Source organism: Athene noctua, chromosome 18 (genome assembly GCF_965140245.1).
Source record: "Athene noctua chromosome 18, bAthNoc1.hap1.1, whole genome shotgun sequence".
Lineage (NCBI taxonomy): Eukaryota > Metazoa > Chordata > Aves > Strigiformes > Strigidae > Athene > Athene noctua.
The window spans coordinates 7941783-7963857 of record NC_134054.1 but is presented as its reverse complement, the minus strand read 5'-3'; the positions used below and the strand labels follow the sequence as shown (position 1 = coordinate 7963857).

Genomic DNA, 22075 nt, shown 5'->3' with positions numbered 1-22075 from the left:
AAAATCCAAGTTATTTGCTTCTTCGCTGGATGACAAGGACCATCCAGTGTGGAGTGACGATCCCATGCAGTAAACTAACGGTGAGCAGGAACAGGAATGTGTATTTAAGGAAATGCATTAACTTTAAGAAAACATGAAAGAGGCAGGATCTTGAGGCCATTAAGAATATTTCTGCAGGGCTGGGCCTTTGATCTTGAGAAGAGTTGGCTAGGAATATTTTTGAAAAAGCACTTATCTGAATGTTTTTATTCACCGAAAGCAAAATCCCTTCTGCAAAAGGGATCACAGTGCAATGAAGTGGAAAACAAAGGGAAAGAGAAAATTGAGGAAAAAGCATTTCAGAACTGGCAATGTATCACTTGGGCTTCATTTTTTACATTAAATCCATCTTTTTTTAGGTTGCAGAGTAATTTAACAACTCCCTCTCCCACTAAAACAAGCAGAGCAGTGTAACACAAAAGGTAGAATGAGAACTTAAGACAGATACCCTCCTGACTGACTCAAATTTTTTTTTTGCTATTTTTGCTATTCACAAATATCTCTGAGGTTTCAAATTCTAGTTTCAATTTGTTATGGGAAGTACTTTGAAGTGGTTGGAAATTCTCCAGAGACAGCTATTCCCAGCTTCCACTGGCAGGCTTTATCAAGAAATACTTTAATACCGATTAACAAAAAGGCTCTAGAGAACAGGGAACTTTGCTTCAAAGCATGCGAATAATTTTTTTTTAAAGTATTTACATTTTATTCCTATGTACATTTAGCAAGCAGAAAGCCTCATTTATCCTTCAAGGATGTACTGGTACAGCTTAGAAAGTCATGCAAATTCAATTTACCAGGAATGGTGCGCTGATCCATGCAAAAGTGGACAAAGAATTGAGATAGGCAGATTTTTTCAAAACTCGCAGCTCATTCTTTCGTATCTCCAACACTTTTTCTGAAAACGATGGTTCCCAAGCATACAGCTTCAGCACCTTTATGCCACCCAGAATCTCATTCATTAATTTAATGCGGGAGTCTTTATATCGCATTTGTTCCACCTAAGTTATTAGTAAACACAGGAGACAGAGTGTCACAGGAATGGCTAGAAGAAAGATTTCAACATGTTGTCTCACAGCTGTGATGGTCCTTGGGCTATTTCTGAAGAGGATGCAAAAGGTAATTAAAAAAATCCAGACTGTCTACTGTGCAAGTCTATACTACCAAAGAAACCAGAAATCAAAGAAAATGCCTGAAAAGCAGAGTATAAAAGCTTTCCACTCATCTTCACTCTTAGGGGTTACATTTTCAAAACCACCTTAAAGAAAGATTAAGGTACTTTACAAAAATACTACCCTACTTCTTCCTTTGATTTCATCAGATTTTCTTCTTCATACACATAGCTGTATTTCTTAGGGCATCCCTTGAAAATTGTAGTTACTCCTAGTTTTCTTTTTTCCCTGAATGTTAGAATACAGTGCTTCATTCAGTTCCTTAATTTTTTTTAAAAAATTCCCTCAGCTGTATAGACAAAACAAAAAACTGTATTCACACACACATGCACACCAAGTTATACAACTCTGAGCATCTTATAATGGGCAAAGAAGAAAAGGAATGTTAATACTAACATGTCAGCATCCAAGAGATTTAATGGGAAGACTGAGTGTCTCTTTAAGGCATGTAATAATACCACTATGTTACTATGGCTCTGCTTAAATGTCATAATTTATATTAGTTTTCCAACTCTCACCTTTTTTACATTAAAAAAAAAAAAAACCAAACCCAAGCTGTTAAATCTTCCAAACAGTCACTGATAGGTTGCACAAGCCACTTATTAGATTTTTCTAGCACAAAGCCAGAGGGCACTATTATATTGTTTTTTTCAGCCTTCCTTGACTAGAGGCGACTAAGACTACAAAGACAGAAATAAAGGATCATTTTACCTTAAGATAATAATTCAAATTTAGCCCAGCTCAGTAGCAGTGAAAGTCAACACTAGCTATTAGCATAAAAAACAAGCTGCCAGGTTTCAGTTCCCATCTCTGAAAACAGTCATTCACAGCTTGAAGAACAGCATTTATTTGCCCTTCCTCTAGACACTCCTAGCAGCTACCAGGTGAAGGGATATGGAGACAAAGAAACTTCTTGCTAATCCCAGAAGCTGCTCCAGTAGTATGAAGAGCCACTGACTCAATGCCACACCTTTCCCTTAAAAAGCATTCAATTCACTACGGAAAAACTATCTGAGAGGATACAGTTATTAAATATATCAGTACAATCTCCCTCATAAGTAAACTGGTGCAAATGGCAGCTTATTAATGGCCAAGACAACCACTGATGCCTTAATTTCTCACAGCACAGCTGCAAATTCAGATAATGTCACCTTCTCTGCTGGTACCTTACCTGGAATGCTCTAGTTTTCATTGCTATTGCAGAGTTAAATGGGATAAGTAAAACCATCACGGCAACTCCTGCCAGCACAGAAGGCCCTAAAGACTTGATTGAAAGAAAAAAAGGTAAGTTGTTGTTGTACCCAAGTGCTGCTGTTCCCTATGGTGAGCATTAAAACAGTAAGTTGTAGAAACAGAAATGAATGCTTTACACAGACAAGTTGAACTGCTCCCAGTGAAGTGTTCTGATTCCATAGAATAACTATGAGGAGGAGATGGAAAAATATGACAGCATCCACCTTGAATTATTACTATGCTAGTACTGGTGGTAGCAGAGCGCTTTGTGATTTACCTATTACACGGTTCCCAGTGGGAGGGGGAAAGTAAGTTTGAACTAATGCAAATACAGAGCTATTGAGCAAATGTAGAAGGGGAAAAAATAAGCCACACAGAAGGAATTTTTCGACTGACTTCTTTCTGACCTAGGGAACTGTAATTACTGAATGAACCCAGTACCCTCAATGTGAGTTAAAGCATACAAACTGCTACCAGAGTTCAGCTTACCAGCAGGGCTGTAACTCATAAAGCTGCTGCAACTTAATGGCTTTCAAGTCTAAATCAATGTGGTTATGTTGGTGCTACTGTTTTATGTGGTAACACTTTAAGGATGAAAGCCAGTGCTCAAACTGAACCTGGAATAAACTAGAAACAACTTCACTGTAGCAAAGGAAAAATTATGGTTATTCCAGGTGAGATTTCTTTCATGTTGACTTGCACAAAACTTCTTTATATATGATATGATATAACCTTTATACATGGCTTACATTTTCTATGTTCAGGGTCTTTTTTGGTTTGGTTTTTAAACCATCTTCTTCAAGCTCTCATTTGTATCAACTACAGGGAACACTGTGATGAGTCCAGAACTGATCCTATCAAAGCATGGTAAGGACAGAGGAGACATAAAAGCTATCTTTTGATTCAAATGCCTTATCTTGCTTACCAGTTGAACAAAATAATTAAGAGACTAATTGATCGTGTACACCAGTACAAGCTATTTTACGACAAGGCAGAACAATAAGTTTCTAAAAAAGCAGTGGTGAGTCAAAATAACAAAAAAATAATAAGCTTGCCCAGCATTTAGATGAATTCTGAAAAAATGTGACAATATCTGTACCTGCCAGAGGAAGTACAAAGCTAGAAATATCTGGAGTGGTGCAGACCACAACATGTTCAGGAAAGTCATCAGGTCCATGAAACGCTGGGCATCCACTGACATCAAGTTGACAATTTCTCCAACAGTAGATGAGCGCTTGGCTGAGTTTGTGATGACTAAGGACTGAGAAATAAGAGAGATTCAGTGGATTCACAATCCACTTGATATGTATGGAGAAGAAATCCTCAATTATTAGCAAAACAAGCGACTCCCCGAGAATGTGCTTCTCCAACAGGAATAAGTCACACCTACATCAGTTCCCAATCTCCAAAGAACAAGAGTTCATGAAATGGTTTGCTTGTGAGCACCTCTATCTCAAGCAGTATGTAGCATTCTGAAGAAAACCTAGTTGCATCTAATCAACTCACAACACAAACATGCTATTCTCCTGGATACCTTTTCCAAATATTTCAAGTGAACCAATATTTGCCTGTGATATGTCTGATGATCTACCAGTACACCCACATTAAGGTGCTGATCACTAGAAAAGTCTGTAAAGTATGATAGAGGTACTCCTAAAAACTCACCAGAAACCCAGTCTTTTATATTCCAGGAGGCTATTCTTCTCCAACATGCCTGCTCTTGTCTGAGCATTTGAGAACTGAGGCCACTCGCTTGGACATACACTAGTGTTCCAATCCACAAAATGCTTCCAATCTTACCTTTCGATATATCACTCCAGTGATCCCAGTTCTCAGCCTCATCCCAGTAACAAAGCAGTACTGGAAATGCTGGTGGAGCATGAGTGTCTGCAGCACAGCACAGATAAACATCAAAGCTGCGATCAAAAATCCCCACCAGGCTGGGGCATCTTTGTTCTTAATGAAGCCGATTAATACACTGTTTTTCAGAAAATTAGGGGAGGAAAAGGAAAAAGTAAAAAAAATAAAAAACATGCAGCAAGTTTAATGGGACATAACACAGCTTCTCTCAGCTATGGCATCCTGCCACATCCTCCCTCTAACCACAATAAGTAAACAGCTCTCCAGGATGCAAGCTGAGTTACGATTTCAGTCAAACAACATTGCAAAGATACAACAGCAAAACCTTAGGCTTTGCCAGTGAGAAAGTCCATTTGCAAATGAGCCTGCAGAAAACGAAATATGATGAGAAACTCTAGGTCTCCCCAGAGATCTAGCACCTAAACACATGGCTCACGGTCTGAGCTCTGTTAGGCAGCCCCCCCGGACAAGAGGTGAATGACAGGACACAGCAGGACAGTGCAGCCAAGTGGGTGAAACCAGCTTCTTTCCCAAATCCTTTTCAAGCAGCCTGACTGCTTCTGCCTGGGGTGTTTTCTCACAAAAAAAGCTAAATTAAAAGACATTCACCTGGATGGATGCATGAAGAGTTCTTCACTCCTATTTTTTTTGGTAAAATGGTAGTACCATTAAACTGGCTATATGATATTTTATTAATAAGCTATTTCTTAATACACACAGCTGCTCTCCCCATGAGACCTGCACACTGTCACACAGCAAAAAACCAGAACAGCACAGGGCATTGCCATAAAAATGCTCGAAAATCACATTTGTGATTTCAGACTACTGACCAGAGTATTGAATTGTCAAAATATGGGAGGAACAGAGATTTCCAGATGTGTTTTCCCCCTGCTGGTTATCTGATTCATGGTTCAGATAACCAGTAGGGGGAAAGCACATCTGGAAACTACCAATCAGGCCTCAAAGCCTTGCATTAGAAGCATGAGGTTGCTACATCTTTCTTCTTCCAGTCCACAGAGATATTCCTTCTGCACTGCACCAGTTGTTCATGCTGTAAGTGGACAGCTTCAGGAAAACCCCTTCCTCATAGTTCCAGCATGGGATTGAGTAATCTATTTAGAAACAAAACTATCTTATGTGCAACTTGCCAGACAGCCATGGCTTTTTCATTTTCTCTTACCCCTAGCAGTGCATTTTCCAAGACTGCAGGAATTTAAACTTGAGAAGAAATTCCCCATCATATGCCTTGAGATATCACTGACAACATATCCAGAATTTTATGCAAAATTGAGAAATTCCCAGAATAGATTATACTTAATGTCTCCTCAAAAGGAAGCCAGCTGCCTCCTCTTCACTAGGGACTCTGGAAGAAGACAGACTGTAAGCTATTAAATGTCACCATACTGGGTCAGGCCCTCTTTTTAGCAAATTTCTGGGTATGTCACTAACCACCCACAGAACAACATGATCTCAGAACACAGCTCCACACCGGTGTTATTTTTAGAGACGCTCATATAGGAGCAGGGCCTTCTCTTTTCCCCTTTCCCACGTCCACCTGTGGCCTCCATCCAAACTCCATTCCTCTCTTATGCATTAACAGGACTATGTGCTTTTCCATTGATTTGGAAATAAAAAGTAACCAGTTGACAGAAATACTGGTATTTCCACTATTACCTTCTTCTTAGTTAATGATTGTCTGGTGAAGTTCCCACTTTAAGAATAATACTAACAGAAAAAAATGTGGGGATCATGCAAATTCCTTTATGGATCAGGCTGAGCAACTGGTCCCCTCTGGAGATGGGAGGTACAGGTGTTACTCATACAAGGAGAGTTTGAGAACATAGCACTTTTGTCAAGATCTCACTTTTTTTTTTTTTTAATAGAACCATAATTTTCTTTCACATGGAAATTTACTACAACTGTGCCTCACACGTTCTCATTGCTGTGCACAACTAAGAACCCATGAACTCATCTAAATGCTCCAAAATCTTTCCCAGATGACAGCAGCATGGCCAAAGCACCACATACTTGAGCATCACACTTCATTTGTGTATCAAGTCACGCTACAGCTGCAGGCACCACCAACACATGTGGGTATCAGATGTACAGAGACTACTGAATCCGGCAAGTAGTGCTTTGCTTTGATTTCACAAGTATTCCTTTAGAAATGGGGAGAAATTGCTTTGGACTGCTGCATGGAGCAACAGGTAATTTGTAATTCAAAGCTGTCTATTGATGATGGGTGATTGACGAATCTTTCATTTCAGTGAAGCTTGCCCAATTTACAGCTTAGTCCACAATAAAGAACATTTCAGTGGGAAGGTGAGGGAGCATACACATGCAGCACTGTGAGGGAAACTAGCTATGTATTTCAAAAATAAATACTCTGTGCCAAAGCCGAGCCTCCATAGGGTTTGCACATAGAAACTACTCACACAGTAAACCAACCTTAACAGCTGAGGGTTAACGAAAGAAAGTAGGTCTTGTATCAGCTTGAAGAAGGAGCCGACTAAGAAGTACGGCCCAAAAGTCCTCAACAAAGCTTTGAGAAAGGAAGGCTTTCTATTGTGCTTTTTGTCTCTGATCAGAACTTCGGCTTCCTCTGGACCATCACCAACATGATTCAGAACATGGTTAGATTTCTTCATATATGTCACATCTTCTTTCCTAGGGGAATGAAACAAGCAATTATGGACAACTGACAATGAGAATGTCATTACCCTATGTGTACAGCACTGCCCTAAAAGCCTGCTCCTTTCTTTGCTCTGCTACTGATTGACAGCAAGACTTCCAACAAGAACTAGATGCAGCCAGAGATAGGCCACTCTTGTGTAATACATCTTGTTTTCTTTTCTTTTCCTGCAGTACTTGAGTTGTACTCCATAGGCCAGAAAAATCAATCACCATGGAATGTGAATGTGGCCAAAAGAAGTAGGAGACGAAGGCTTGACTTCCTTTGGCAGAGGACAGAGTTGATGCTGAATCTCCAATTTCTTGTAAAGGAATCCTCTAACAGTTGTTATTTACATAACACAAAAGGCACCCTCACCTAGTCCTTCTGAGAACTTATTCATTACTCGGCTAGTAGCTGTAAACCTTTAGCCTTATAGGAAGGGACAGATGGAAGAGACACCCTAGAAACAGTGAAGACTTAAAAGAAGGCATTTGAAAAATAACTTGTAAGTCCTACCAAGTGAGGTTGGATTTATGGTTCTTCATAAAGAGTATGCAGATTTCTTAGAGCTGGCTGGCCACAGAGTCAAATAATTCCAACAGCCTGTGAGCATTCAAAATGATCAGTGGCTAACAGTCCACAGGTAGAAACTTGTTCACATCATTTCAAAACAAAGGCATGTGCAAATCCCAATTTCTTTGCAATAAAGTTTGAGGGCAGGGGGAGAACCTAACCCAGACAATTTTTTTTCCTCCCTAGACAAGAACAAACAGTGTTGTCTTTGTCCTTCCAGATCAAACCTGGGGAGTTTATGAGCAAAGCCTTATTTTTCTGGCAACCAGGGCTGTTAAACTCAGTGAAGGATTTGAAGAAACAAGACTACTTGCCCTTGGCTTTGTGCTATTAAAAATGTTTATTACAGCGACCTAACAGCAACGCAATAGTTCTCTTGCAGCAAAAAATCCCAAAGGGAGAAAATGCACTTCTAGTGTTTACTACGGGTAGCTAGGTGAGGTCAGGTTTTCAGCAGTGTGTGGGACTGCTCACACCCATTTTTTTAACAAAGAAAAAGCATGTGCCTGGTTTCTATGATTTATAGCAGAGCAGATAATAGATGCTGATTATCTCATGGAAAAACACACAGCTTTCTTAATAGTGATGACAAGGGTCTGCATCTTCATTTTGTCTTCATAAGCATGGTCTCAGAAGCTAACTAAAAATAAGGCAAAACAGATTCCAGCTCTCTCTTCTCCATCTAGCACAGCTCTAACTTTCTCAGAAGCAACTGCACTTAGCAGTAAAGTGAGCAAGTACTTCAGCCATACATGCAAAGAGAGGAAAAGCAAAGGAAAAATACTCTGAGTGCTTTATTATCTATAACAACTTAACCGATCTCTCCTGTAACTCATTAGTAGAAAATGAACTATTAGCAATTATTTAGCAATAATTCACAAGACAGCTGTGAAGCAAGATGCAAAAAAGGTTTTGTAGGTTTAGGAACAATAGAAATGTGATAATCCTTACAACAAAATAAGTTTAAAGCTTTAGCTATGCCAGAGTTGCAACTGATCAAGTGTTTAAAAATAAATACTACTACGTCCACTGAAAATATTTTCCATGACACTTTCAACACATGTACAACTTGACATAGCATTTTTAATGTCATAAAAGCTTGCTCAGAGCAGATTTAATGAGAAGAGTTTAAAAAACCCCCGAAGTATTTACAACAGCTCCTAAGCAACTACCATTAATGTTATTTGACATGAAGTAATTGAAAATACCTACTTATAACTGAAGAACAAGCAGAGCCACAAAGCTTTTAGTTATGTGAAACCCAGCAATCTGGAGTACAGTGATTTGCTTTGTTTCTGCTCTTTTTCCCACCTTAGAATCATTAATACAGTCACGACAGAATTATACCTGAGCTAAATACAAGCCAGAATTTATGGTTAAATTCATTGCCAACTGGCCCCAGTTTGTACAAATAATTTCCAAAATGCAAGAATCCCACGACAAAACTCCAGGCATGGTTTCTGTTTTCCTAGAAAAAGTTTTCCTGGACCCTAGGCACTTCTGCACAATGAATGTGTTCTTACTGTATAAAAGCCTGAGGGGGTAAGATTTATGTCCATGCAGCAAACGACCAGAACCCAGACAATGCACATTATTCCACACCATAAAAATAGAGACATTAAGAAAACAAAAAAAACCAAAGTAAAACCACAGGACACACAGAGCACTAGTGGACAAGCTGCTGGTAGTTAGTGTTGGAAACCTTTCAAATTTTAGCTGCGAAGTGAAACTCTCCACATCATAACCAGCCTTGCCAAGAATCTTCTAATATTATCACATAATAGGGTCTTTCCAATCTGGCAAGGATACACACAGAAGAAAGCCTCCACATGGAGAAGAAATCTTCACAATGAAAGGAAATGGAAGTGCAGGCCTCCTCCTTATTGACATTTTTCATTTGAAACACACTATTATCACATCTATTTGTTTGGAAACATTTTGGACATTAACCAGTGTGAGAAGGAAATACAGTTGCACAATAGATAATTTCTTAAGATTAGATTAAGACAGAACAAGCAATAAAAAGGATATCCTCTCCAGCATGGATGTAACTATATGCAAGTTCTGACCCTCATCCCATTTCCATCAGAGACTATGGGAATTTTGCTGCTAACTTTCTAGGTAACAGGAATAGGGTCTCAGCTCTTAAAGTGGGATATCCCTTCCCCTCCTGCCTTTCACAGTTTGAGAGTTATATCTTTACTGCTAGGAAGTGAAGAGTTGCTCACTGCTAAGAGCCTTAAGGCTAAAAATAGTGTCAGGCCAAAAAAACTCACGATGGGGAAGATGAGGAATTCCTTTTTGGTTTATGGTGCCTAGAAGTTGTGCTCTAACTTTCCTAGGAGGGAGGTAATTATGGGGTTAGGCATCACCAGCTCAGTGATGAAAATTGTTCATTTTCTACAATCTAACCAACTCAATCCCTTCTGCTTGCTCATCTTCAGCCCTTCTCCACATGGTAAATGGCACTACCTGCCCATGTAGACTTTAAGCACCTAGTTAAAAAGGGTGTTGGTGGTACACAAGTCCCTGAGGACTCTTGCTTGCCTCTGCCTAGACATAACAAAATAAGCAAATTTGACTGTTAATATTAATGAAGAACAGATAGGTTGAAGAGGTTAGTGCCATTTTTAGTTGGCTTCTTTTCAGGGATGAGTAGCTTATTAATGTTTAAATTACTCAGATCAATCTCCGTTGGCAGACTCATTTCACATACTTACTGTTTGCACTCTGCTTTTTCTTTGTCCCATTCTTTACTAAGTTGTTGCACAATAATTTTTGAAGTATCATCTTCATTCAGCGACCACAAATCTTTATCTTCAAGGGGCCTTTTGTAACCAAGAACTGCCATGCTGCACACACAGAGAAAAACAGTCCAGTTCAATTTGGCTAACAGTACTTAAAGCATTGCTAGTAACTCTGGGACTATTAAGCTAACGAAAGCATGAAGATATATCTCCACGGAAAGGGTGATAATTATACCTCCATCTCCCTTTGTTCCTTATACTGATGTTTGCAATTAAGAAAAGGACATTACGTAGTTTTGATTACATGTATTTTATTGAAAACATCACTTCAGAAAAAAAAGGACAATAAAAACCAACTACCAGAAGCATCTGAATGAAACTAAATGTTAAATGAATGAAACATGTTAAATGAAAACAGTGATGCTTTAGAAGTGAAAATAACTACATCTATCAGGAATAACTGTCAGAGTTGAACAAAATGCAAAAGTGATGCTCAAGCAAGTTAAAGGAAAATCAGATTTCTCTAACTACAGTTCCTCAACTGCAAGAGAAATTTTGTCAAGGGATACAAACATCTAGTTGCAAAGAATCTCAATGGGGAAGCTGAACATTCAAAACTCTGGAAGTTTAGAAAGATCTCACGGTCTCACTAAAAAGAACTTTACAGGGCTGTTGCCAGGACAATGAAGTTGCAGAGATGGAAGAATGAAGATCTCAACAACCTCAACCATTATGGAAAAGAATGGGTCTTAACATGACCTTTGACAGCTGTTCCACTTCTTTATCATGGAGTAATAGTAAACTCAATCTCAAATTTGCAACCTTAATACACATGCCTTTTGACAGGAGTTATCAGTTGGTGGTAATCATTTGTATATATAACCCAGTTTACTTTCCCTCTTGCAGAGAAAGTGTCCCTACAAAAAAAGCATTCACCCATGAAACTCAGCAGGTAATAAAATGCATCCTCAGGTGGGTGAAAGGTTGCCACAATTAATCTTGTGGAACACAGTCTTACGTCTTGGTTTAGGTTATACTCCAGCATGCAGTAAGCACAACCAGACTGTACACCTGTAAGTCATGCCACAATTGTTGCCACAACTCTTCGGAGAGTAGATTTGGGCAGTATGAGCACTCTGAAAGCTGTTTCTAAAAAGGCTAATGCTAAAAATGCTGACACCACTGTGGATGAAAGAGCACGCAACATCAACTACTTAAAGAGGAAAAATCTCTGTATTGCCAACTCTGTACAACACACATCACAAGTAGAGTTTGGGGTTGTCAGCTGTCCAACAGCTTGGAAAGAGAAGCTCACCTTGTAAACCACCAAAATGTCAGTCTTGACAGGAAGCCTGAAGTTAACTCTGGACATGGGTTCTGTAGTAAAGTTATGGGGGAAAAAAACAAAATAAATGAAGCAAGATATTTACAATTACTTTAGTAAGATGACAGTCTATTTTGTTCAGTTTTGGTATAGTATATGGCATACTACATGCATTTACCTATGTCCTAACAAGACACAAAACTGATTTCTTTCATTTCCCATATCATGCAGAACTCTTTATCTTTAAAAATTCCTTCATATACTGCCTTTAAATCACATTTATATGAAGTGAAATGTCATTCTATAGTTTTCAAAATGTTCAGTTTAAGAAATGAACTCAACTTCTCTCTCAGCTTGGTTCAAACATAAATCCAATTACAGAGACCATTTTATGAACTGGAGAAGAAATTTAACCTGTGACACCACTAATATCTTCTGTTATTAATGTTTTTCCATATCTGTTCTCAACACATATAGAACTCATTTATTAAGACAACCCTTACAGACTTTAGCTAACTGTAAATGAATGTTAAGCAAGTAGACTACCATCTCCACAAAAACTACTCTTGCAATAATTAATATTACACTTCAGTGTTCATAAATGTAATTTAAACTGCTGTGAAGCAGCAAGCAGGAGAGCTGCTTTCACTACGTGGGTTCATCATTACTGATGGCACACATAATGGAAAAAGGCTTCAATCCCCAGTAGTACTCTCCATACCCCATGTTTTGTAAGGGGGTCACTAACTACTGCAGTCTCAATGACAATCCAAAGCTGTGTTCAGTCATAAGTATTCTCTGTGGAATTCTCAAAACATGATATAGTCTGTAAAATGCAAATAAGGCAAAGTAAAAATACTTACAGGATCTGTACTAACAGGGGAAAAAAATGGAGGCTTTTCTTTAAAACACGAAAGGATCAACTCAATGATTATCAAAGCAAAGTAGATGTAAAATGTGGTAAACCTGAACCTTTCATTTACATGGCCCTGAAGGGGAAAAAGAAACACAGTAAATTATTGTTTTTATTGTACTTCCCAGCCCCCCCAATGCGCACGCGCGCACACACACACACACACACGCTGCATTTTTCACAGCTTCTTTTGGCAATTCCTTTCTTCCTCTACAGTTGAATCCTGCAAAGTAGTTGCTAGCAGGAATTATCTTACAAAAGTATGCACGTCGTCTCTAAAGTGCTTAAGAACATGCTTATCTCCAAGCTTCTTGTTAAATTATGTCAAGTTCAAAGTGCTTATACATCTTCACTGCATGCAGACACCCTCTGGAATCAGGGCTGCATGACATCCTTTTAAATTACCTCCAGGGGTTCTTACAAGATCATGTCTTAAGCATAGGAGTTGTCAACCCAGATCAGAAAACATCCATTTACTTTAGTGTCTTGTCACTGACAAGCAGTCAGTGTTAAATACTTTCAGAAGAAGCTGCAAAAAAACACTGGATTGCATAATAACAGTTCCATCTGCTCTAGAGATATTTCCTTTCCTACTCATATAAGCCTGCAGTTGACTTAAAACTTCTTGCTGTGAGGGTACGTCCCTTATACAGCTCTTTCATACCCTAATGTAGTTGCGAATGCTCTCACTGTTCACTTGAAATATTTAAAGCTTAAGTGCAAGAGAAAGAGCATTGAAAGAGTATTTGGAAGAGTATTTGGTTCTCGGCACTTGCAAGAACAGGAGAAACGTTACCTATACCCATTTTAAGGCTCTGCACCCATAATTTTAAGTGGATTAAGGATTCAAACATTGATAGTCCAATATTTGTACTTATTCACCACTACTACAGTTTTAAAATTGACTTTAATTGGTGTTTGAATGGGTCTCACCAGGCTTGCAGCTATTTTCTGAAGAAGTTCTGCACAGACTATCAAGGTTTAATTCAATCTCTGCTGGAGTATTTACAACAGCCTGGTATAGCAAAATCCTTGCTAAAAGGATAATGCTGATAATAGTTACAAAAAGTAAGTATATATAAAAAAAATAAATCACCAAACAGAATCAACACTGATTTCACTGAGAAGAAGCAATCACCTTAACGTTTTTCAAACACTCCTTTTCATTCCTAGCCTTTGATGATTTAATCACTGAAGCAATCTGCTCTGCCCTACTTAGTGAAATTTGTTTCTGTGAAAAACATAACAACTTTCTTACTGTGGGAGAACCTGCTATGTTTTCAAACAGGAATCATAACAGCCCAGGTTTCTTTTCTCTCCCTCCAACTTTCTGTTCTCTATTTACAGCCACAGTTGGAGTAAAAATGCTGTCCTCAGCACATCAGGCACTGACAAAAGAAAGCCTATGGAGCTGTATAATGTGGCCAAGCTGCCTAAGCAAAAAAGAAACATTACATATTAAAATCTGTCATCTCCGATTACTACCCATCCCTATTTAAGCATGGCAAGGGAAGGGGGCTGCTAAAGGGAAAAGGAAAGGGGAAAAAAAAAAGAAAAAAAGTCTGTTCTAATATATATACAGTGTTGGTACAGTCCTCACATGTCTATCAGGTTTCCAGTATAGCCTTGGGCCAAGCAAAATTTGGTTTTTGACATTGCATGAGAAATCCCAGTTCCCTTCAAGTTACACAAGTCTGAGTCAAGGCAACAGAACTAAACTTCTCTTTCTCTCTGGCAAAAGCTGGGCTCAGATCTGACTCCAAACTCGGTGATTCATCCTCTTCATAGAGATGTTAATGCTACTTTTCCTGTTCTCCAAGTGCTAACAAGGATGGCATGTTACCTGTGCTGTTGTAGTCATGATCTTAGACCGGAAAGGCCCCACGGCACAGAGCACAGACAAAAACCAGAAGATAATGAGCACTCCAGAGGACTGGACTCCTCTCAGCCTTTCGTATTGAATAAGCAGTGTAGCTATCAGCTGTAAAAGTAAATACAGAAACAGTGAACACAATCCCATCCCACTGCTCCCCCTATTCACACTCTCAGTTGGCATCTATTACAGTCATCATCGACAACAGGACCTCTGTGAAATAAGGCCTCATCATAACTCCACAGAAGGCAATGGCAAAACCTCCTCTATCTAAGGAAAGCGGTGAATAACTTCATGAAATAATTTTTTTTTACTGTTTTCAGAGCCTCATCTCCATCATTCAATTTTTAAACCAGACTTTGTACCTAGGGCTAGGCACAATTGGCTATTAGCCACAAACATTTCACACAAATGTAGGAGCTGTCATTTCTCCAGTTCAGATGGACAATCATGACTTGTCTAGAAAACAAGATTTTAAAAAACCTAACCAAGGGAATTAAAAACTTAATGGACAAATTTTATTGCTTCATTTTTCATACAACAGCCACAAGCCTGTTTGTCATCCTAGGTAAAGCAAATTTGGTTTCTGTTTAATGGAGGAACAACCACCAGATAAAAGACACAGTTTTACAAAGTCCAATACAATACTGAACAATACACAAGCCATGCTCTGTCATATCTCCCTGTTTAGGCAAAGTCATATCCAAATTCTTTCCACACCTGAATCACAAGCCTGGAGAAAGAGATGAGAACAAGGTGGGAGGCAGAACAATCTCACCATTATAAATATTTTGATTTACATAGCTGAATCTACGTGAGAGAGAGATCTGTAACTGCGGCCTTTTTGATAAGCAAAATTTGCTTCAGTAATACAAGCACTAATAATTCAGTTAAAAGAGCACAGGATAAGGCATTGAATGCAAACGAACCCTGTTCCTCCTTCATCTGTCTAAGAAAGAGTTATTCTTACTGGTTACAATAAACAGAAACAGCTACAAACCACAGTGATGCCAACGATCAATGGAGTTACAAAATAGACTGGTGGAGGCGTTCTGTTTTGCAGGAGCTCGTGGAAAGAGTAGAAGAGATCTGCCCAGCTCACGCACCACAGCAGGACACCGAACAGCTGAAAACAGCCAAACAAACAGCATTTGGTAAAGTAATCTCCAGGGGCAGTCAGAGAGCTAGCAAAACTGTTATGATTCACAGATTCCCAGCAAGACAGAGCTGTGTAAACAGAACAACACTGCTGCGGTGATCAGCTGCAGTCAGGCTAATGGAGCTGTCCCACCACACTCAAACCAAGGATCTCGTCTCAACTACTTTCCGAGGGATTTGCAAACACAACTACTAGAAGGACTAATGTATTTACCTTTTTTTTTCCTGACTTTTGCTTGGAAACACAGGCAGCATCCAGATTAAAGGCAGACATGCCCTGAAAAATGCCTGGCATTTTTCTCCAGGAATAACCCCAGTTCTCTCGTGGCCTATGGAAAGCAACTTGCTTGTTCTCCTTAGACCTAGCCATTTATAAACCCGAGGTACTGTTGACACCAGCCACCTCTTAAAGACAAGATGCAGATGAATTCACACAGCTATTGGGCGGGTAGAGTGGCTTGAAAAAATGTCTTCTTGTGCTCACTTTCACAATGAGATTAAATTCTCACTAGACCTACCTTAAGGTCTTTGTTTTGCAGCTTTCAGTGGTTTAAAGCTTAAGTAAGGGTGAAGTAGCAAAATTTTGGCTCAACAAAGGGGTGAATTCTCTTCTGCAGAGCAGTCACTTCCTCTCTCTACCCAGAAAGGTGGGCGTGCAGGATGGATTTCCTTACAGATGAGCCTTCCTTTGGTATTCTTCCTCAGAAATCTGTACAGACACTGTTGTTTCCTATAAGCAAGTTCTTCAGTTCCCCCATAAATCAGAGGGAATTTGGTTTAAATCCTGCTGCAGCACTTGCTTGGACACTGAACTAACACTAACGAACTCAAAACTGCACATTACTCGTGGAACACTGCAAGGAGATCTTACCGTCTTGAACCTGCTCAACATGGAAAGCACAATGTACCCTCTCTTGTTGTGCTTTAGGTAGAGAAGATAAAAGGGTAATGCACTCCACAGGTAAATGCTGGGGATCCACGCTAGGATGGTATTCTGGAAACATGGTGTCAGGTCTGGATTATCAGTGTGTATCGAAAGATTTGAATCCTGGAAAATAGATGAGATGTTTATTAATAGAGAGGCAGAAGCACTGCCAATTGGAACATCTGCCTGAAGAATCTGCTGGAGTTAGCACACAGCCTTAGTAAAAGCTTTCCCAAAATACCTATCCCAACCACCTGTGGTTAATCTGCTATAGTAAAAGGGCTAAGTACAGTTATAAATACTGGGCAAAATCTAAAAAAAGGAAAAACTTCTGCCCTCCTGTATCTCAGAGCTGGACATTTTGTAGCAGACAAAGCCCTTGTCTTTCAGTCTTTGCTAAGGCTTAGTTACAGGTGCTGATAGCACAATATTTCTCAGGCATTCCCAGCCTGGAGTAAAACTGCTAAAAAAAGCTCTTGAGGCAAAATCCTTGACTTGAAAACTCATCAAGCAAGAATGTCCAGTACTGGAGAAAATGACCAGATTTAGATCAACTGTATGCTGACCTGGGAAAATCCCCTCCATTTATGACAAAATGTTGTCCTTTTACTCATACGCCTCCAACTATAATTATTTCCCTCTTCTAAACAAAGGTAAAAGGAAGGTATTGTACATGCAGGTAGGAATATGGGTTTCTTGCAAACATTGCAAGCAATGCTTTCCATCTGCGACCTTGGACACCACAACTCACATATGCAACTTGTACCTAAGGATTTGAATGCAGCATGTGCAAACACACAGTTATACAGTTCAAATGAAAATAGAAATTTTGGTACAGTTAAGGGGAACTTGGTTTTAATCAAACCTATTGGAAATTCACAACTTGCATTTTGCCATCTGATGTGTCATCTTAAAATGTGGTAGATAAATACTTACTTGCAGGAAATGTAAAATGACTTCATTGTGCTATCATTAAAAGCAGATGATAAAACTACGATATCTGTGGTTCAAATATGCCTTATCTCTGCACTGGAATAATTTACTTATACCTAATTATTTTGGGGTATGAGCTCTCAGTAAAAGTATGTTTCAGTTAAACTGAACCACTTCTCCCCACCCCTTATAAATGAATGACTGACTAGTCTGAATATGAATTCTTCAAAAGTATTTCCAGTCCTGCTTTTGTTTACAAACACAAAAGAGACCCAATGCTGAAAGCAATGGTTGATTTTAGGAGAACTGAAGAGCCAAATCTGCTGACAATCTTTCAGTTTCAGTGATGATCTGTCAGAAGGAACGTGTATCACTATCAGTCCACCTACACATGAAAGAGCCTGTAAGTGTAATGAAACTACATAGCCTTGGCAGGTTGCAGGATGGTTTGGCTGAACTGTGACAAGTTTGTCACTCAGTACTTCAGCTTTGGCATAAATGAAACCTCTGGCCGTGGTGAAGGGTGGCACAAACCCATCAACTGCATGTCTGAACTGCACCCTTTAATGCCACAGTTAGTGCCTCTCCAGCCGAGAAATGGCTCTTTTGGAGGCACACAAGTACCCAGCGTGGGCCAGGGGAATAAAAACAATCCCATTTACCTAAACAGGTTTGTCCAGACCTAGGGGAAACTTCAGCCACAAATTAACGCCACTGGGGCAATTATGCTGCAATTCAAACACAAGATCAAACCAAACCAAACTCCAGCCTCACATTCAAACTATTTCCCTGCTTTCCTCCAGCGAACAGGTCTCTGGCACCAGGAAGGGAAATAGCGTTTAAAGAGGACCCATTTTTGGCTCATCATCAAAACATTTCAGCATCTCTAACATGATAAACTCCCCTAGAAGCTACCCTGCCTGGGGCAGGAGGTGCCCTCTAGCAGTTTGGAGCTGAAGAGCTCTTTAGTTCCAAAGCAGGAGCTTATCTACTATCATTTACTCAACAAAATACTAATTTCCTCTTTAAATTACATGTGGTTTAGCAATGTCTTGAGCATGTTTGCAATTGTGCTCCTTTTGCTTGTTGGAAAGAATCCTGGAAAAGGAAAGCTGAGGAAGAATAGCAGCAATAAATGGGCACAGAATAAAACAAAGATTCTGTTTAAGGGAAAAGCTATGGGGGGGGAGCACTCTTAATTTAAACCTTTCCTATAAGACGAAAATGTCCAGAAATGGCTTTCTGTCTGACAGCAACCTAGAAACTGCCCCAGATGTCCATTAACTTCGGACTGAACACAAGCTGACTATTGTATCCAAGACACAGACTGTATGGCTGCCAAACCATTTAAAGGTTTTCATTAACTCTTATTTAAACAAGGAAAAGTACTTGCATTTCTGAACATATAAATACAGCTGGCCAGAAAACAAAAATCCTGTCCTAGAAAAGCACGTAAGGTTTTGAGATTTGGTTGAATTATCCCTAAGAATAAAAGTGGAACCTTGCCAAAATTTATGAAAGTACAAGAAGCATCACCCATCCAATGACCAATAGGAGCCTACTAATTCCACAGCACATGGGAAACAGGGATGTGGGCTGAATGAGAAACCTGTGTCCAAGGTGACAGACCAGACTACTGGCTATCTTGGTAATGTTTTCCCAGGTCCAATTCCATCCTGGACCAGATAAACAAGCCTTCCTGGAACAGATCTGTTTTTGTAAAAAGCTTCCCCTTCAACAAATCGGTGTTTTCTGAGCTAAGACTCTCTCCATCCTTGAATACAATGAGAGGTGTTCCTAGTAGAAGACAGACTACCTAAAACATTTAAGTAATGTAATTCCATGCAAATTACTTGCTCTCCTTAAGACTGGACCACAGTGGACTAATGCTACTATGCCATGCAGCAGGACTCTGCTATGAATTATTATTATTATTACTTTTAAATCTGGGAATCTGAAAGTTGTGTTTCTTACCAAGCCAGATCTGTTTTCACAGAGCTGGCAGTTCCACTTTATGGCTTTATAAATCACCACACTGACAGCATATATTCCAATACCCACTCCAACCCTAAACAGCTCATTTTGAGTCAGAATATGACATGAAGTCTCAGTACAATCTATCGTGACCAAGCCAACACTGTTAAATATTGCTAAATACCCTTCAATTCAGCAATAAACTTATGGAACTACACCCTTGAGAACAAACACAAGCAGCAACGGCTGGAGGGACACACCAGCTCTTTGACTCCTATCTTTAAGGCTCCTGCTTTAATCTGGCTTTGCCTTTCTGTATTCTGAACCCCATCCTGGGAAGCAGAGCAGGTTTAAAAACTTCTTGAGTCCCATTCTGATTGAGGATGAAACTACCCACCTTGGGCTGTCTGGGTTTGAGGGTTTTCTTTGGACTTGCTACTGGAAGAGGTCTAACACGCAGACGTTGGATAGCACACATGTTCCTTGGCTCATGGCTCTGTGCTGTCCTGAGAGCCTCACCTTCCCCTGTGTATCACAGCTCTGCCTCAGGGTCCCCTTCAGTGAAAGCCCACAGAAAACACTCTGCAGGCAGCTTGGTGACCCAGAGCCGGGGTGACCCAGAGCCGGAGTGACCCATCAGCAAGCGTCTCACAAGGTGAAATACTCAATGGCACATGTTGGGAAACAGCACTTTCACTAAGAAACTCATTGCAGGGAAATAACAGCCTGCGTGTTCATCACAGCTAACATCGCTGTCACCTCTCTTCCCGATGAGCCAGTCTTAAGGGCAGTAACCTGTGACCTAATCCAGACTCCCACTGTGCTCCATGGCCCTTCCAGACTGTCAGGAGATCTGTGGCAACTGTCTGCAAGCAGCAGCATTTCCTTGGATGCAGTATCATGGATCAGGTTGGAGGCTCTGCTGGTGAGATACAGCACTGCAGAAATACCAGCCCACTGTATCGAACTCCCTGGGCACACAATTTACTTAATCCTGTAATAGTACTTAAATGCAATGCCAACATCCATGGGAAAAGAGATTAGGGATGCTTGTTACAGCTTCACAGCAGACAAGGGGTCCCCTGGAGTCTAAAACTTACAAATTAGCGGGGCTTTCGGTTAAGAATATCATTGACATTGCCCCTTGCAGCAGCTTCCAATCATACCCATCATTCCAGTCACAGTCTTTGGATAATATGACCTTCGTATTAAGGTTCATCTGTGCAGCAGGATTTACATCTAGATGAGCAGCTTTAAATACATGATCTTTATTTAAGGGAGGGTATTCCACAGGGGAAACTGAGCAACATTAAATCTGCTGTAATACTTAGTACTTCTATTACACTTTCGCCTCTGGAAAAGAACACTGCTATTGAAAAGGCAATCCTTAAAACTGATGATGTCTTTAAAGGAAAGAAAAGTTCAACACAACATATCTTGGGTTTCTTGCATATCAGCCCTTACAGCTTTCAAAGAAAAGGGGGAACAAACAGAAAGCCTAGAGCTAGGCTGAAAAACAGGAACAGGGAAATTCCTGACTATCCCTTTCCCAAACTCCAAGGATGATAACAGAGCCTGCTGAGAAAGACCAGTTGGGGTTCTGGTCTTGGGTTTAAGTCTAAACCAACTCCTACTCCACTACAGGAGTTTAAAATAAAAGTGCCTCACACTGGCTTTACCTGGAATACAGCTGATGCTGCAGTAAGGCTCCTCAAACAGCCGGCAACAGAAAGCTTCCAAACCCTAGAAGACTAACAATCTCTTTTGTGGTCTCAAACAGTTATCTCAACTGAATGGATAAATTAATGTATGTTTCTCTCTTAAGTTTCTCTAGCATAGACAGAATTGGAAAAAACACAAGAAACACATATTCATTCTTTATCTGATGGGAAGGTGAAGGCTGTTGCGTTGACGTCATTCACACGCTACCCAAGGTCAATACATGCCATATCGCTTATTCTCTGTCAGTTATCACTAGTTGGCACATTATTTAAGATTAAAAATCAAATTGGAAAGCTGACTGGGAAGGTACACATGAAGAGTAAAAGATAGGGAAGTGAATAACTGAAAGTAACAATGCTTCCCTGCAATAAATAAACATGGAAACGGTATCTCTTGTAGAAGCAATTGTTAGTGAGAACTTGCAGAGGAGAATCTTCCTGCCCTTCTGTTGCCCCTAGATCTGGTAAATACCCTGCCAGTGAGTTTCATTTGCACAGCCTGGCAAAAAAAAAAAAAAAAAAAAGAAAAAAAAAAAAAAAAAGAAGAGAAAAAAGAAAAAAAAAGTATGTTTTGCTCTTGGCTTTACCACACTGCCTCCTCCCAGTACTGAGGATAGCTCTGCAGTGGTTCTGAATCACAACACCAAAAACTATCAGGACTCAGTCTTAGGTAGAGCACAGGCTTCACCTCAGCCTCTCCATGTCTCTCCTCCCACTTTTAGCTGTTGTCCATCTCCTCTGCTTGGTCCCTGTTGGTAAAATTCTTGAAGCAAACTCTCATAATCATTTTAGAGCACAAATGCAAACAAGCACTCTGCTTCAGAAGGCTGCCAGTGTCAAATGGCCTTTTCAGTGCACGATCACCCATTTATGTTTCCAAAGGAACAATTTCACCCTTACACACAGAGGGAGTAACATGGTTCATTAATCCACAGTGACTGCTGCACAACTCAACTCCT

General features: G+C 39.9%; 1 protein-coding gene across 3 annotated transcripts in view; it reads right to left on the bottom strand.

Annotated features, from left to right (window-relative positions):
• The window catches only part of ABCC3 (ATP binding cassette subfamily C member 3), a 48941-nt gene that overhangs the window by 17574 nt on the left and 9292 nt on the right, over positions 1-22075 (bottom strand). For all 3 annotated transcript variants that reach the window (XR_012634740.1, XM_074921790.1, XM_074921791.1), the window contains exons 2-12: positions 16435-16611; positions 15406-15531; positions 14376-14513; positions 12483-12608; positions 11611-11672; positions 10269-10400; positions 6750-6968; positions 4242-4419; positions 3541-3702; positions 2380-2472; positions 834-1037 (exon numbers count right to left, since the gene is read on the bottom strand). Coding sequence is in view for 2 of the 3 variants with exons in the window: in XM_074921790.1 (XP_074777891.1) it covers positions 834-1037; positions 2380-2472; positions 3541-3702; positions 4242-4419; positions 6750-6968; positions 10269-10400; positions 11611-11672; positions 12483-12608; positions 14376-14513; positions 15406-15531; positions 16435-16611 (1617 nt within the window). In the remaining variant the exon portion in view is untranslated. The remainder of the gene's footprint in view (positions 1-833; positions 1038-2379; positions 2473-3540; positions 3703-4241; positions 4420-6749; positions 6969-10268; positions 10401-11610; positions 11673-12482; positions 12609-14375; positions 14514-15405; positions 15532-16434; positions 16612-22075) is intronic.